The sequence below is a fragment of the Bos indicus x Bos taurus genome, chromosome 21, assembly GCF_003369695.1.
Source record: "Bos indicus x Bos taurus breed Angus x Brahman F1 hybrid chromosome 21, Bos_hybrid_MaternalHap_v2.0, whole genome shotgun sequence".
Classification (NCBI taxonomy): domain Eukaryota; kingdom Metazoa; phylum Chordata; class Mammalia; order Artiodactyla; family Bovidae; genus Bos; species Bos indicus x Bos taurus.
In genome coordinates, this window is record NC_040096.1 from 34,245,221 (window position 1) to 34,259,986 (window position 14,766).

The window sequence follows — 14,766 nt, forward strand, 5'->3', positions numbered from 1 at the left end:
CCTGCATTGCAGGTGGATTTTTTACCGACTGAGCCACCAGGGAAGTTATGTGTGCAAGAATCCGGGGTCATGGAAATTTTCCCTTAGATATACATCGTATCTAGGGACCAGTACAATGCAAATGCTTCCTGTTTTTCTTCATCCTGAAGTCTCCTCAGGGTGCATTGAGGGAGGGAGTCCCCTCAGGTGGGTGACCACAGTGGCTGACGCTTGATGTTGTAGAACTGGAATGATGGGTTACATTCTTTCGTTTACAGTACTGAGTCTGGGAGGAGCTGTGTGGGCTGGAGTCAGCCGGAGGAGGCTGACCGCCCTGTCAGCTTCTCACTTAGCCTTGAGCTGGTGATTATAAGCTGGGTCCCAGGGTCCCAGGGCCAGAGTCACCTGCTGCAGTACGAGCAGAGACAGCAGCAGCTGTGGGGGCAGCATGCTAGCAAGGGGGCTTCCCCTCCGCTCAGCCCTGGTCAAAGCCTGCCCACCCATCCTGAGCACAGTGGGGGAGGGCTGGGGCCACCACAGGGTGGGCACTGGAGAGGGAGCTGGCATCTCCACAAAGACCCCTCGCCCCTACAGTGAGATCCCCTCCCCTGGTGACAATGGCTGGCTTAACCTCTACCATTTCTGGAGGGAGAAGGGCTCACAGAGAATCCACTTTCGCCACATCGAGAACTTCCAGAAGTATGGCCCCATTTACAGGTAAGCCTGGCAGAGGATTGGGGCTGGCGGGATAGGGAAGCCTGTGGTGGCCCCCTCCCTGAAAGGTCTGCCCTCCCCTTCCAGGCTCTGGTTCACCTCTGACTTTATTTCTTCCTGCCTGGCAGTGGCAGGAGTAGAGTTAATGCTTCCCAGACAGTGGGTTCACTTCCCAGCCCTGAGGCCTCAACAGTCCCCGGGCTCTACACCCTTAGAAACTTTGGGGAGGTGGGGAGGCCAAGAAAATAAGCCCTGGTACCTCCATTATCTGCAGGACACTTTGCAAGGTGTGGTTGTCATCCCCATTTTCAGAGGAGAAGGAAGTTCAAAGAGGTTAGGACTCTAGCCCTGATCACTCAGCTAGAAGACTGTCCTGCTACCCGGGGTGCTGGTCTTGCCTCCCCTTGGCCTGTGGGACTCTGAGTGGCTGATTGGTCCCTTCCACTAGGCCTGGCTGCTGTCCCTCTTCCCCAAACATCTGCCTTGCTTCCAGCCAGGAGGGAGAGCCTTTGGTCTTTTGGCCTCGCTGTACCCCACCTTCTTGCCCTGGGGTGGGGGTGAGGTCTGGGGGCTGCCCTTGGGAGGGAGGCCTCACTTGTTCTGGTTTAGCAGTTTCTAAGGTAGGTGGGCTTCAAGAGACATTTGGGTTCCTTTCTGAGAGCATAGGTGAGGGGGATTAGAGGTGGCAAAGATGATGCCTGAGGGCAGGGAGGAGACACCAGGAAGTATAATGCTTTACTTTTACTTTATTTTTTTATTTTTGGTTGGGGGGATGCACCGCGTGGCCTGTGGGATCTTAGTTCTCTTCAGGGATTGAACCTGTGTCCCCTGCAGTGGGAGCACTGAGCCGTAACCACTGGACTGACAGGGAATTCCCCCTTTTACAGTTATAAGTGCTTTTTTAGAACTGGTTGGAGACAGGGCACCCGCTTAGCCCCAGGCTGAATGTTAGATTTGGAAGAAGTTTGCTCCTTAGTCTCTCTTCTTTGTCTTTCTGTCTCTTTCTCTCCCTTCTAAGCCTCTCTCCCCAGTCTTACTTCATGAATTTTTTCATTATTCCCTGCTTCCTCCCCTCCTCCTCCTTCCTGTTCCTAGCCCCTTGTAGGAACTCTTTATTTTATAAAGTCCCTATTTTCTGAGTCACTTTCATCTGAGTCTTGCAACCTGTCCTTAAATTTGGCATTATTCCTAATTCACAGATGGGAAAACTGAGACCCAGAGAGAAGGGTCTTGCCAAGGTCACACAGTTCATCAGGGCAAAGCCAGGGCTGGAACCCTGATTGTTTGGCTTCCAGTTCGGGGTGTCAGGCTTCCCAGGGGGCGCTAGTGGTAAAGAATCCACTTGCCAATGTTGGAGATCCAAGAGATGCAGGTTTGATCCCTGGGTCAGGAAAATCCCTTGGAGGAGGACATGGCAACCCACTCCAGTATTCTTGCCTGGAAATCCCATGGACAGAGAAGCCTGGTGAGCTAGAGTCCATGGGGTCGAAAAGAGTTGGACATGAGTGAGCATGCATATTATTATATTATTCAGGGTGTCAGTAGTCTAACTATAGCCTTGAGATAACAAACTTCTAAATGAACATGAGGAATTTACAAGTTTCATGGACTTTCCCTTAATACAAGTCTGTTCCTGTTCTTTATTCAATAGTTTAGAAAAATTGATATCAAATACAATCTCAGTTTTGATAATATTTATGTACCATTCAGAATGTGAATGTATTTATATGCTATTTTGTGTTGTCCTATAATAATGTACCAAGGACTTCTTTTCTCTTTTCTCTCTTTAATATAATTTTAAAAGACAGCATAGTAGCCCATAGTATGGATAGCCATATATTTTTCAGCTAGCTTTTAAAAGTGGATATTTAGACCACTCTAGGTTTTTTTTGTTTTTTTTTTTTTAACTATTAGACATCCTTATACATTTTTTTTTTTCTATGAACATTTTCATCCATCAGGCATCACTGATGTCAGATAGCTGCCTTGGGCTAGATTCCCAGAGGTAGAATTGATAATAACAATAGCAGTTCAAGGACTTTGCTTAGCTGTTTTTAATGGAGTCAGTGGTTTGAGGATGTGTGGCAGCTGGAAAAACACTGAGGGGATTTTCTGGGAGGCCATGGTCGGCCAAGGAGACTTGGGGAAGATAGGCCTGGGCTCTGTGGGTTAGTGGCTAAAGCCATGCTCTCTCCCACTCCCCAGCCTAGTCTTCTCCCCTCCCCCTCCCTCTCCATTCTCAAGGAAGAGGGAGGAAGAGAGGGGAAGGAGGGTAGAGAGAGGGAGAGAATGAGAATTTGGCTTATACTTGTATGCTTTTATGTTTTACCTTGAAGTGTATCTTGAATTAACTTTCTTATGCAAAAGGCAGATACAAGTCAGAAGCAGAATTTTCTGTTGTTTCATGACAGTTGTACATTAATTCTCTGCAAAGTGCCTTAAGGTATATTTATACCTGGGGCTTGATGTTTTACCTCAGTTTTATTTTAATAGTGACAGAGTACTTTGTTGGGCCTCTAATTCCTGGGGGAGGGTGACCAGTTCCAGAACTTCAATCCTAGAGCTTAGAAGGGACTGCCTGGCCTGGTGTGTGACCTGCCCAGCAAGCTACATGGAGTCACTCTAGTCCAGGGTTACTCCCAGCTGCCATGAAAGTGCCATGTTTCTGAGCTCTGCATAGGTGAGAGGGTGGAGGGTGCTGAGAGTGTAGACACACAGGAAGAATGAACATTGGAGGACCTGATGATCCAGGGGAGGCCCTGGGTAGGGGTGGGCTTGGTCCTGAGGATGTGCAGGAGCCACTGTGATGATAAGATGAGCACGAAGCTGTTACTTAGAGAATGTCTTCCCAGGTGGCACAGTGGTAAAGAATCTGCCTGCCAATGCAGGAGACGCAAGAGACGAGGGTTCAATCCCTGGGCAGGAAGATCCCTTGGAGGAGGGCATGGCAACCCACTCCAGTATTCTTCCCTGGAGAATTCCATGGACAGAGGAGCCTGGTGGGTTACAGTCCATAAGGTCACAAAGAATCAGACTGAGCACAGATACATGCAATAGGAGCCACACTCATAGATTTCATATCATCTTATTCTTCAGCAATCCTGTCAGGCAGGTACTGTATTTATCTCCACTAAAGAAACTGAGACTCAGAGGATGAGACTAAAGTCATACAGTGAGGAAACTATGGGCCAGGATCCACTCCCAGGCCGGTCTGCTCCGTGCTGTCAGCCGCAAAGTGGTTACAGAGGAGCTGGGTCCTGTGCCCTGATTGTGCAGGGTCTGCAGGACTCTCCTCAGATCCTTACCTCACAGCAACCCTCTTCTGCCCCTCCAGGGAGAAGCTTGGCAATTTGGAGTCAGTTTATATCATTCACCCTGAAGACGTGGCCCATCTCTTCAAGTTCGAGGGATCCTACCCAGAGAGATATGACATCCCGCCCTGGCTGGCCTATCACCGATATTATCAGAAACCCATTGGAGTCCTGTTTAAGTGAGTCCTGGGTCCTCTCCCAGGGGCTGGAGGGAGATGCTGGGTGGCTGGAGCAAGGGCAGAGGCTGAGGGTGAGATGCTGGGACCGTGCTTGTCCTGCCCTTTCTGTTAACAGCTGGGCCTCTAGACAAACCCCTGTCCTCTTCCTGCCTCCATCAAACAGATGATGGGGAGGGTGAACTGCCCTGCCAACCTTCAGGAACATGGTCAGGAAGAAGATCTTACTGAGTAATTAAAGGCCTTGAAAAGTTCTCATTCATTGGTTCATCCAGTAAGACCCATTTTATTGAGTGCCTCCTATGTGCTAGTCCTGGTGCTGAACTCTGAGTGACAAGTAGGGTGGAGCCCTGCCCCTAGGAGAGTCCCTTATAGTCTAAAGGAGCAGTAAGAAGCATGAACAAATCAGTGTATCTAAATGCATAGATACCATTTTCCACCAAATTGCTCATCAAAAAAAGGAAATGTGACCATAACAAGTGTTGATGAGGATATGGAGCAGCTAGAGTGCTCCTAGCTTGCTAGTGGGACTGAAAGCCGATGCCACCACTTTGGAAAATGGTTGGACATTACTTCCTGCAGTTGAATGTTTATAAAGCAGCCATTATAAACCCATGCTTATAATGCAGTCATTCTGCACTCAGGAATATACTCCAAAGAATACCCGCACCCCACCCACTGAGACGGATATGTACTAAAATGTTTGCAATGCAGTTGTTCATAATAGCAAAAACTGGGAAATCACCTAAATGCAGAACAGGAGCATGAAAAGAGTGACAGAGGCAGACCCCAGTCAACAAGAACAGACTCCGTGTCTCACACAATACAGATGATACAACAATACAGAAGATACTAGAGATATAAGCTGAGTGAAAAAAAGCAAATCATGACAGCTTTTATAAGAAGTTGAAAACAAGCATGCATTTTTGTTTTATTTTATTTTTCAACATGCATGTTGAAAAGCATGCATTTTTAAAAAGCATGTTTTGGAAATATATGTTGATCAGATAAAACTGGAGAAGGCAATGGCACCCCACTCCAGTACTCCTGCTTGGAAAATCCCATGGATGGAGGAGCCTGGTAGGCTGCAGTACATGGGGTCGCTAAGAGTCGGACGGGACTGAGCGACTTCACTTTCACTTTTCACTTTCACGCATTGGAGAAGGAAATGGCAACCCACTCCAGTGTTCTTGCCTGGAGAACCCCAGGGACGGGGGAGTCTGGTGGGCTGCTGTCTATGGGGTCCCACAGAGTCGGACACAACTGAAATGACTTAGCAGCAGCAGCAGCAGCAGCAGCTAAAGCTATTTACAAAAGCAAATAAGAGATTTAGGTTGGGAGGCAGGGAGGCAGGATGTGGGAGGACTGGGTTGGCATCTGAAAGTTATCATCAAGTTTCTAGTATTCATGTTGGACTGTGAGTTTATAATAACATTCTTGTAAGCATAAAAAGCCCCCAAATAACAAAGAGGGCTTTGCACAGATCTATTTTCAAGAATGGGCGTAAGTTGAGAATAGGAATGGATATTAACCCAATTCTGGGCACCTGAGGTTCCCCACCAATGAAAGTAATGAGACATTGGGGGTGCAGAGGTTGGTCAGCTGTGCCCATGCAGGCGCCAGAAAAGGTGATGTAGAGGGACCCTTGAATGGTAGGAGGTGAGACTGACCAGGAGGAAGTGGAAGTGGTGGGGAGGGCAGGCCTGCAGCAGAGGCCAAGACTAGAGGGCTTGACAGTTACTTAAAGGCTCTAAGAATAGGATTTCCATCTTGTTTAAAGCAGCAGCAGCAGCAGCAGCAGCAGAGGGAGTAGAGCACGGTTGGGGGTTTGATCTTCACCCTTTTTTTTTCTGTCACACAAGCCTCCCTATTCCCTCCCCTCTGTCCCGCCCAGGCCAGGCAGAAGCTGGGAGGAGGGGAGGGTAGGGAGGGCTGTGGATGTGAGCAGTGGACTTTGAGCTGTGGCTCAGCCTCCTGGGAAAGCCTAGTCAGTTCCCTCTGTGTTTGCCAGGCCTGGGGTTTGTGACCATGAGGGCCTGAGGGCCCATGTTTTCTCAGGAAGTCAGGAACCTGGAAGAAAGACCGGGTGGTCCTGAACACGGAGGTGATGGCTCCAGAGGCAATAAAGAACTTCATCCCACTGCTGAATCCAGTGTCTCAGGACTTCGTCAGCCTCCTGCACAAGCGCATCAAGCAGCAGGGCTCCGGAAAGTTTGTAGGGGACATCAAGGAAGACCTGTTTCACTTTGCCTTTGAGTGTAAGGAACTTGAACCTACCTGGCCACAGTCCTGGGGATGGGAGAACCCAGCATCTCACCTTGAGACCCAGAATAGACTCTGAAGAAGTGTCAGGATTGGTTTCTGGGAGGAGCCACTGAACACATTCTCTGTCATCAGCTACCGGCGGGGAGAGCTGCACGCTCTCATCTGATTCATGATATGGGGCCAAGAATTTCTAGAATGTGGGTCCCTATTGCCCCTTTCCTCCAAAAGCCAGGGTTTGACTTGGCCTTTCATTCAGCAAATCTCTCTCTCTCTTGGGACAGAGACCTTCCCTTTCAAGTCTGGGAGGGGAGGGGAGGGTTGGGTGGGTTATTGAAACAGGGTATTGGAGGATGTGTAGGAATTTTCCAGATGGAATAAAGAGGTTGGGCAGTATAGGCAGAGGCAACAATACATACAAAGGCCCTGTGGCTTGATAGGGATCACGTGGTCACTGCAGGAGATTTGGAGTGCCCAGGGTTTGGCATAAAATTCCTGACCCAAGAGGCAGGAAACCCTTGGGGGTTGTTGTGACTTCTTATGACCAGCCAAGTGGGCCCTGGATGGCCAGTTACTGGGGATTGATGTCCCCCCAGACACCCATCTGACCTGTTCCAGGAAGTATTTAGCCACTCTGGTCAATCATAGATGAGAAGTCTCTCTTCCCAGGAGGAAAGCTGAGAGGCTGCTGGGGGGTGCTGTTGGAAGCGGGAGAGGGCAGTTTCCTCCCAGTCTGAGCCTTTTCTCAGCTGTGCTGGAGGCTCTGCCTCCCACTTGAGGGATCCCTTTTAGGGTCTGTCCCATGACCCTCTGAAGGGCCTGACTGACTGCCACAAAGGCAGTTTTCCTTACTCCTGCAATTTCAGCCCTTTGGGACTCAGCTGTCAGTTTCTTTACTGAAGGAGGCTGAGGTTGGATGCAAGGGCTCCCATGTGTTGGGGAGGGGGGCGATGGTTTCCTGGGAGCTGAGGCTCTCAGATGGTCAGGTTGGATGAGATTCTTCAACTTTGCAGCCATCACCAATGTCATGTTTGGGGAGCGCCTGGGGATGCTGGAGGAGACAGTGAACCCCGAGGCCCAGAAGTTCATTGATGCCGTCTACAAGATGTTCCACACCAGTGTCCCTCTGCTCAACGTCCCTCCAGAACTGTACCGTCTATTCAGAACCAAGACTTGGACGGACCATGTAGCCGCATGGGACACAATTTTCAATAAAGGTGAGGGCTGTACCCTGGGCAGTCACAGGTGGAAGCCAGGAGAGCCCTGTTTGCCTCTGGAGATGGGAAATCCAGGCCTGGGTTGGAGGGTTGAGGGTTGGGGGAGTGGGGAGAAAGACACAGAGGGAGAGAGAAAGTCAGTTGGGAGCCTCAGACCTTGGCCTGCCGCTTTGTCCCAAGTTATGACTTGCCGTGTAGAAAACCCATGGATGGCCATCGGGAAGGCCCAGGAACCCCTGCATATGGTATGCAGAAAGCTGGCTCCTGAGGATGATCAGATTTTTCTGGAGAAAGAGGATTAAAGAAGTCTGTCATATTCTTCCAAGGAGCCCAGGATTCCCAACATGGGTTAAAGACCAGCATTTCAGACATGGCTGTGCTTGGTGACAGAGCAGGGCTTCGGTGACAGGGATTCGTAAAGGGTGGAGAAGGCTGACTGGGATGTGGTGATGATGCCAGGTCTGGAGTTAAATCCTGCCTCTGCCCTGACACCCTTGTGACCTTGTGCAAGTTATCATCTTAGATGGACTTCTGTTTCCTTATCTGTAAAATGGGCATGATAGCACTTACCCTAAATAATAATTTAAAAAAACCACAACAGGTATGAGGAACTTTATAGAGCATGCTCCTCAGAGAAACAGCAGCCAAGAAAGTGCAGGGCTCCAGAATCCTCAAGCCCTTGTGCTCTTTCTTGCCCCTCTGCAGAGAGCCTCGCTGCTTTTTCTTTTTTTTGGCCATCTTGAAACATGTGCGATCTTATTCCCCTGCCCAGGGATTGACTCCGTGCCCCCTGCAGTAGAAGCATGGATTTTAACCCCTGCACAGCCAGGGAAATTTCTGGCCTCCCTCTGTTTTCTTTCTTCCTGCCCCACAGCTGAAAAATACACTGAGATCTTCTACCAGGACCTGAGACGGAAAACAGAATTTAGGAATTACCCAGGCATCCTCTACTGCCTCCTGAAAAGTGAGAAGATGCTCTTGGAGGATGTCAAGGCCAATATTACGGAGATGCTGGCAGGGGGTGTGGACACGGTGAGGACCCAGTGAGGTGGCCGTAGAGGTACATCTGGTCCCTTCCTGCGCCCTTTCCCCACAGCCTTCCTCATTGTCTGAAACCCCTGTCCATGAGGGCTCCATCTCCCTCTCCTGACCCCACTTCCTAGATGCTAATCTTCTAGGAGGGCGAGCTCAAGTCAGTCATCCACTGAGCGTGCCTTGAGGCTGATCCACCTTTTTTTCTTTGCCAGTGAAGAGGGGGTGACTAGGTACAGGTGGGTGACAAAGCTTACTTGGTATCAGGAAGGCAGGCGGGATCTCAGAGAAGCTGGGAGCCAACCAGTGGAATTTGCCCTGGGCTTGCCCTCCAAATCTTTTTGTTGCCTTCCATGCCCCCTCTTCCAGACCTCAGTCCCCCTTGATGCCTCCAGTGTCTGAAGGCATCATGCATGGTGTCTCCCAGAGGTCCACAGGCAGAATAATATCCAAGAAACTTCTTTTTCAGTATTTATTTTATTGTATTAATTTGGCTGTGTCAGGACTTGGTTGTGGCACGTGGATCTTTAGTTGTGGCCTGTAGGGTCTGGTTCCCTGACCAGGGATTGAACCCAGACCCTCTGCACTGGGAACGTGGAGTCCTAACCATTAGACCTTCAGGGAAGTCCCAGAAGCTTCTGTTCTTGAATGTCAAAATTTCTCTGTCCTGTGTGCCTTCCCTTTTCCTAAACCTTAAACTTCCTCAAGCCAATGTGATGGTGAGGGTTAATTCATTAGCGTTTCTTGATTGCTAGTTACGATTCAGGCCCCAAGACTATAAAGATGAATACAGCAGACCTCAAATATCCTAAATGGCTCAGACGGGAAGCGTGTATAAGTTTGTGAGAGGTGCCATGACAAAATAGTACAGACTGGGTGACTTTAACCACAAAAGTGTAGCGGCTCATAATTCTGGATCAATGTATCAGCAAGGTTGCTTTCTTCTGAAGCCCCTCTGCCTGGCTTGTTGATGGCTGTCTTCTTCCTACATCTTCACATGATTTTCCTTACTTCCTTCTTTTTCTTTTCAAAAAAATATTTATTTATTTGGTTGAGCCAGGTCTTAGTGGCAGCATGCAGGATCTTTAGTTGCAGCATTTGAACTCTGATTCCATGCTGTCAATGTAGGGGGCCTGGATTCGATCCTTGGTTGGGAAACAAGATCCCACATACCTCAACTAAGAGTTCCTGTGCCGCAACTAACACTCCCTTTTCTTCTTACACGGACACCAATCCTATTCGATTAGGGACCCCCCCATATGACCTCATTTTACCTTGTTTAGTAGCTAAGTTGTGTCCGCTCTTTTGCAACCCCATGGACTGCAGCCTGCCAGGCTCTTCTGTCCACGGGATTTACCAGGCAAGAATACTGGAGTGGGTTGCCATTTCCTCCTCCAGGGGATCTTCCTGACTCAGGGATCGAACGGTGTCTCCTGCATTGGCAGGCGGGTTCTATAATGCTGAGCTACCAGGGAAGCTCTCATTTTACCTTAATTATCTTATTAAAGGCCCTCTCTCCAAATACAGTCACACTGTGAGGTGCTGGGGGTTATGACTTCAACATATGAATTTGGGAGGGACACGATTCAGCCCAGGACAAGGAGGCAGCATGGGCCCAGACGACCACCTCTTCACCTTAAAGGGCTGGATGACGAGGTACTGGGTACTGACAATGCTAAGAAGAGGGGAGAGACCAATGTGGCCTTACAGGACAGGGAGAGCACTCCACAGAGTAAAGTCAACTTGTCTTCCCTCTTGTGCCAGGAGGAGAGAGAGGAAATAGCATTTCAGGACTGGGGAGAAGCAGGTGACAAAGCCGCTGGGTGAATAACTTCATTTCCTAGGTATTCTATTTGCATTGTGCTCTAACCTCCAGTGCAGGAGTTTCCATTCCTGGGCTGCAGATGGAGGCTTTGAGCATATTTTAAACATAGTTCATTGTCAGTCATGTAAAAGGGATTCCCCCCTAAAAGCTCACCTGCACCAGAGCAGCTGTTATTCTTGGGTAATATTTATTAAGCAAGCACTATACAGCAAGCAGGATCCTAAGCTTTTCACATTAACTCTTTTAACCCATTTAGCATTCACAAACAACACTTTGCAGTATTTTACTGTTCCCCTTTGTTGAGATGAGGAAACTGGGGCACAGAGAGGTTAAGGAACTTCATTAAGGTCACACAACCAGTAATTCAGGTGAAAGTGAAAAGTGAAAGTGAAAGTCACTCAGTCGTGTCTGACTCTTTTCCACCCCATGGACTATAGCTCACCAGGCTTCTCTGTCCATGGAATTCTCCAGGCAATAACACTGGAGTGGGTAGCCGTTCCCCTCTGCAGGGATCGAACCCAGGTCTCGTGCATTGCAGGCAGATTCTTTTACCATCTGAGCCACCAGGGAAGCCCTAACTTAGTTGAATACAGCCAGTAGTCCCTCTCCTCATCCTGCAAAAGCCATGTTGGTCTCTCCTCTTTTCTCAGTGTTGTCAGTACCTGATGCCTCGTCACCAGCCCTGTTACTTATTAAACAAGTATCTCCTGAGTACCCACGCTGTGTTGGGCCTTGGAAAAAATGAGACAATTACATGCATTTGATCTGAGCCTTGAGGGAGGGGTACACACCTGCTTCCTAGGCTGGGAAGGGAACTGTAGGAAAAGGGAACAGCATGAGGAAGATTTCTGGGCTTCAGGAACTGTGTGTAGCTCAGGGCGGCTGGAGCATGCTGGAGAGAGGTGGCAGTGGGCTGGGAGCAACCGGCAGGTATTGGAGGGGGTCCATGGGTCTGGTCACAGCCTCTGGACTTGATCTGGGGACTCCAGGGATCCAGGCAAGAATTTCAAGCTGGGAAGTGACTGGATGGCATTTTTTCACAATTGCTTCCACTGGGAGGAATAAGAAGCACGTCCAAACCTCTTGGACCAAAATATGATCCTTGGCAAGTTAATATGCCAACACCATGTGTCTAGCCCTAGGTCATATTCCAGTTCCATCACTGAAGAATCTGTACTATGGGGCCTGAGGAGGATCACTCATACCTCCAGTGAAAGTTAACACTCACTACATTAGCCCTGAGATTAGCTGGTCAGTCTCAGTATAGACCACATGCTAACTGCAACTCTGACATAAAACAGGTCTGGTTGTTCTGGTTTCAGCATTTATGAGCCTCACTTTATGCTATACTACTATAGGCAGATGCTACATTTAGGGGGAAGTTCTACTGGGGAGCTGCTGCTGCTGCTGTCACTTCAGTCATGTCTGACTCTGTGTGACCCCATAGAAGGAAGCCCACCAGGCTCCCCCATCCCTGGGGTTCTCCAGGCAAGAACACTGGAGTGGGTTGCCATTTCCTTCTCCAATGCATGCAAGTGAAAAGTGAAAGTGAAGTCACTCAGTCGTGTCCGACCCTCAGCGACCCCATGGACTGCAGCCTACCACGCTCCTCCGTCCATAGGATTTTCCAGGCAGGAGTACTGGAGTGGGGGTGCCATTGCCTTCTCTGCTACTGGGGAGAGGGCTGCTCATTTAACAGGCATTTCAAGAGGAATGGCAGTCATCAGGAGTACAATCATTACAGAAGTAGGATTTGGCCTCTTAAGGCCTCTGGAGTCCTTTGGAAGAAGGCATTAGTTATATGGCTGACCCTCTACTGGCGGGGAAGATGGGAGGGCTCTGGTGACATGAGTGGGGAGGGCAGGGATAAGTGCTGCCCCAAACATTCCTGCTTGGACCACAAGAAAAGCTTCTTGGACATTTGCCTCAAAAAAAAAAAAAATTTATTTATTTGGCTGCACCAGGTCTTTGTTGCAGCAGGCAGGATCTAGTTCCCTGACTAGGGGTTGAACCTGGGCCACCCCTGCTTTGAGAATGCAGAGTCTTAGCCACCAGATCACCAGGGAAGTCCTGACATTTGCCTTCTGAATTGTGTTTTGCTTTATGTGGATAGTGGTTTCTGGATCCCTGGACGAGGGTGAGGGGAAGTGTTTGGCAATGAAAATTTAGCATGGGTCTAGATGCCCCATGAGTAACCAGCCCTCTGGGTTTTCTGCACCCCCACACTCTCCACCAGACATCCATGACATTGCAATGGCACTTGTACGAGATGGCACGCAGCCTGAATGTGCAGGAGATGCTGCGGGAGGAGGTTCTGAATGCCCGACGCCAGGCAGAGGGAGACATAAGCAAGATGCTGCAAATGGTCCCACTTCTCAAAGCTAGCATCAAGGAGACGCTGAGGCAAGCCCACTCCCACCTATGCCTGCCCCGCCCCACCCCACCCCCTCAAATCCCTGGGCAGGGACAGGGTGCTGCCTGAGCACAGGGTTACAAGGATGGGCTGGTGGAGAAGATGGGTAGCAGGAAGTGAGGAGTCTGGGGAAGACAGCTGGGAATGGGGAGGAGGGGTCCTGCCTCCAGACCACCACCCCCCGCCAGGGTGTGCAGCTGGAGCTGAGCTGCCATGCTGGGGGCTGGGCCTCTGTCCAGGCCTTGGGGCATCAGCTTCTGAATGCTTTTCACTGGCAGACTCCACCCCATCTCCGTGACCCTGCAGAGATACCCTGAAAGTGACTTGGTTCTTCAAGATTACCTGATTCCTGCCAAGGTAGGTGTGGCAAGAAGGCTGCAGGCTCTGTCAGTCAGACAGGGGAGGCCAGGGGCAGACTGCAATTGCATAAGATAGTGGCAAGGGGGGCTTCTGTCCTGCCTTTCTTCCTGGGGCTGGCTGGTGGGGTCCTTGGCAGCAGTGGTCCCAGTGTGAATGAAGGGCAGAGGGGATGGTCACAGTGGACGGTGGTTTTGGGATGTTGCTGGACTTCTAGGTTAGGAGGGAGATTCCATGGGCTGCCTGGGTTTCTGAGGGTCCTCTGGGACTGAGGAAAAGGGCAGGACAATCTCTTGGCCCGTCCCCAGCCTAGTGTCTTCGGTGGTACGCATTGGATGGGCGAGGCTCAGGGAGAGGTGAGGCCTTATTCAAGATCACATAGTGGGTATTATGCTGTGCTGGTATTGTTCCGGGCTGTGAGGAGGTAAGGCCTATTCAGACCTCGGCTCACCTTGTCCTCAGACACTGGTGCAAGTGGGCATCTATGCCATGGGCCGAGACCCTGCCTTCTTCTCCAGTCCGGACAAGTTTGACCCAACCAGGTGGCTGAGTAAAGACAAAGACCTCATCCACTTCCGGAACCTGGGCTTTGGCTGGGGAGTGCGGCAGTGCGTGGGCCGGCGGATCGCCGAGCTGGAGATGACCCTCTTCCTCATCCACGTGAGTCTGACCTGGGGACATCTGTCTCCCGGGACTTGGTCTCCCCTCCCCAACAACCTCCTGCGGTCTCCTTTTGGGGCAAATCCACTCACCATCCACGGGTGCTCCCTGGCCATAAGTTCCCACAGAACTTATGATGGAAGGGGGGTGGGGTGGAAAAGGTTTCATAGAAACCAAAGTGAAAGCCTGAACCAGGGGGACAGAGGGCTAGTGGTATTTTCAGGCTCTGCACAGGGTTCAGTAGGAGCTGGAGGGAGACCCACTTGGAGCATCTCACATCACACGCAACTGCTCCCAGGTGAATGAGCCTGGGCTGGGGGAGACAGACCCACCCCGCCTCTCCCCTAAGCCCACTATCCCTCTTTCTCAGATTCTGGAGAACTTCAAGGTTGAAATGCAGCATATCGGTGACGTGGACACCATATTCAACCTCATCCTGACGCCGGACAAGCCCATCTTCCTTGTCTTCCGCCCCTTCAACCAGGACCCGCCCCAGGCGTGACCGGAGAGGGCGGGCACTGCCCTTTCCACCAATCCAGCTAGCTGGGGTGTGGGAAGACGGCCCGAGGGGGTGGGGCCATGGAGGTACCCGCACCTCCATTGCTCGCTCAGTCCACACCTCTTGCACCTTTCTGGCTAGGTCTGACCAGATGAAGCTGGCACTCAGGGGTCAGCTGCTTCCGCTCAGCTGAGGCACCCCTGTCTCACCCTACCTCTTCCCCTTCTTCGCCCATCCCATGAAGGCAATAAACGAGTGAACGCTGCAAAGTGCTTTCATTTTCCATCTGACCCCCTAAGGTAGTCATCACACTTGGAGAGA

At 50.4% G+C, this 14,766-nt stretch overlaps 1 protein-coding gene across 1 annotated transcript; it reads left to right on the top strand.

The window, feature by feature from the left end:
* Nucleotides 1-291: 291 nt before the first annotated feature.
* On the top strand, nucleotides 292-14,710 carry LOC113879554 (cholesterol side-chain cleavage enzyme, mitochondrial). Its single transcript, XM_027521147.1, has 9 exons — nucleotides 292-696; nucleotides 4,028-4,183; nucleotides 6,239-6,438; nucleotides 7,456-7,659; nucleotides 8,534-8,691; nucleotides 12,753-12,919; nucleotides 13,208-13,286; nucleotides 13,749-13,946; nucleotides 14,317-14,710. The coding sequence occupies exons 1-9, from the start codon at nucleotides 428-430 to the stop codon at nucleotides 14,446-14,448; spliced, it is 1,563 nt and encodes a 520-aa protein (XP_027376948.1). The 5' UTR covers nucleotides 292-427; the 3' UTR covers nucleotides 14,449-14,710.
* The last annotated feature ends 56 nt before the right edge of the window (nucleotides 14,711-14,766 follow it).

What these genes read in the sequence shown, in the direction of transcription:
- LOC113879554 (XM_027521147.1), top strand. Translation starts at nt 428, where the DNA reads ATGCTAGCAAGGGGGCTTCCCCTCCGCTCAGCCCTGGTCAAAGCCTGC. An exon ending in CCCATTGGAGTCCTGTTTAA is followed by an intron (nt 4,184 to 6,238) that starts GTGAGTCCTGGG and finishes ATGTTTTCTCAG; the next exon opens with GAAGTCAGGAACCTGGAAGA. An exon ending in ATTACCTGATTCCTGCCAAG is followed by an intron (nt 13,287 to 13,748) that starts GTAGGTGTGGCA and finishes CCTTGTCCTCAG; the next exon opens with ACACTGGTGCAAGTGGGCAT.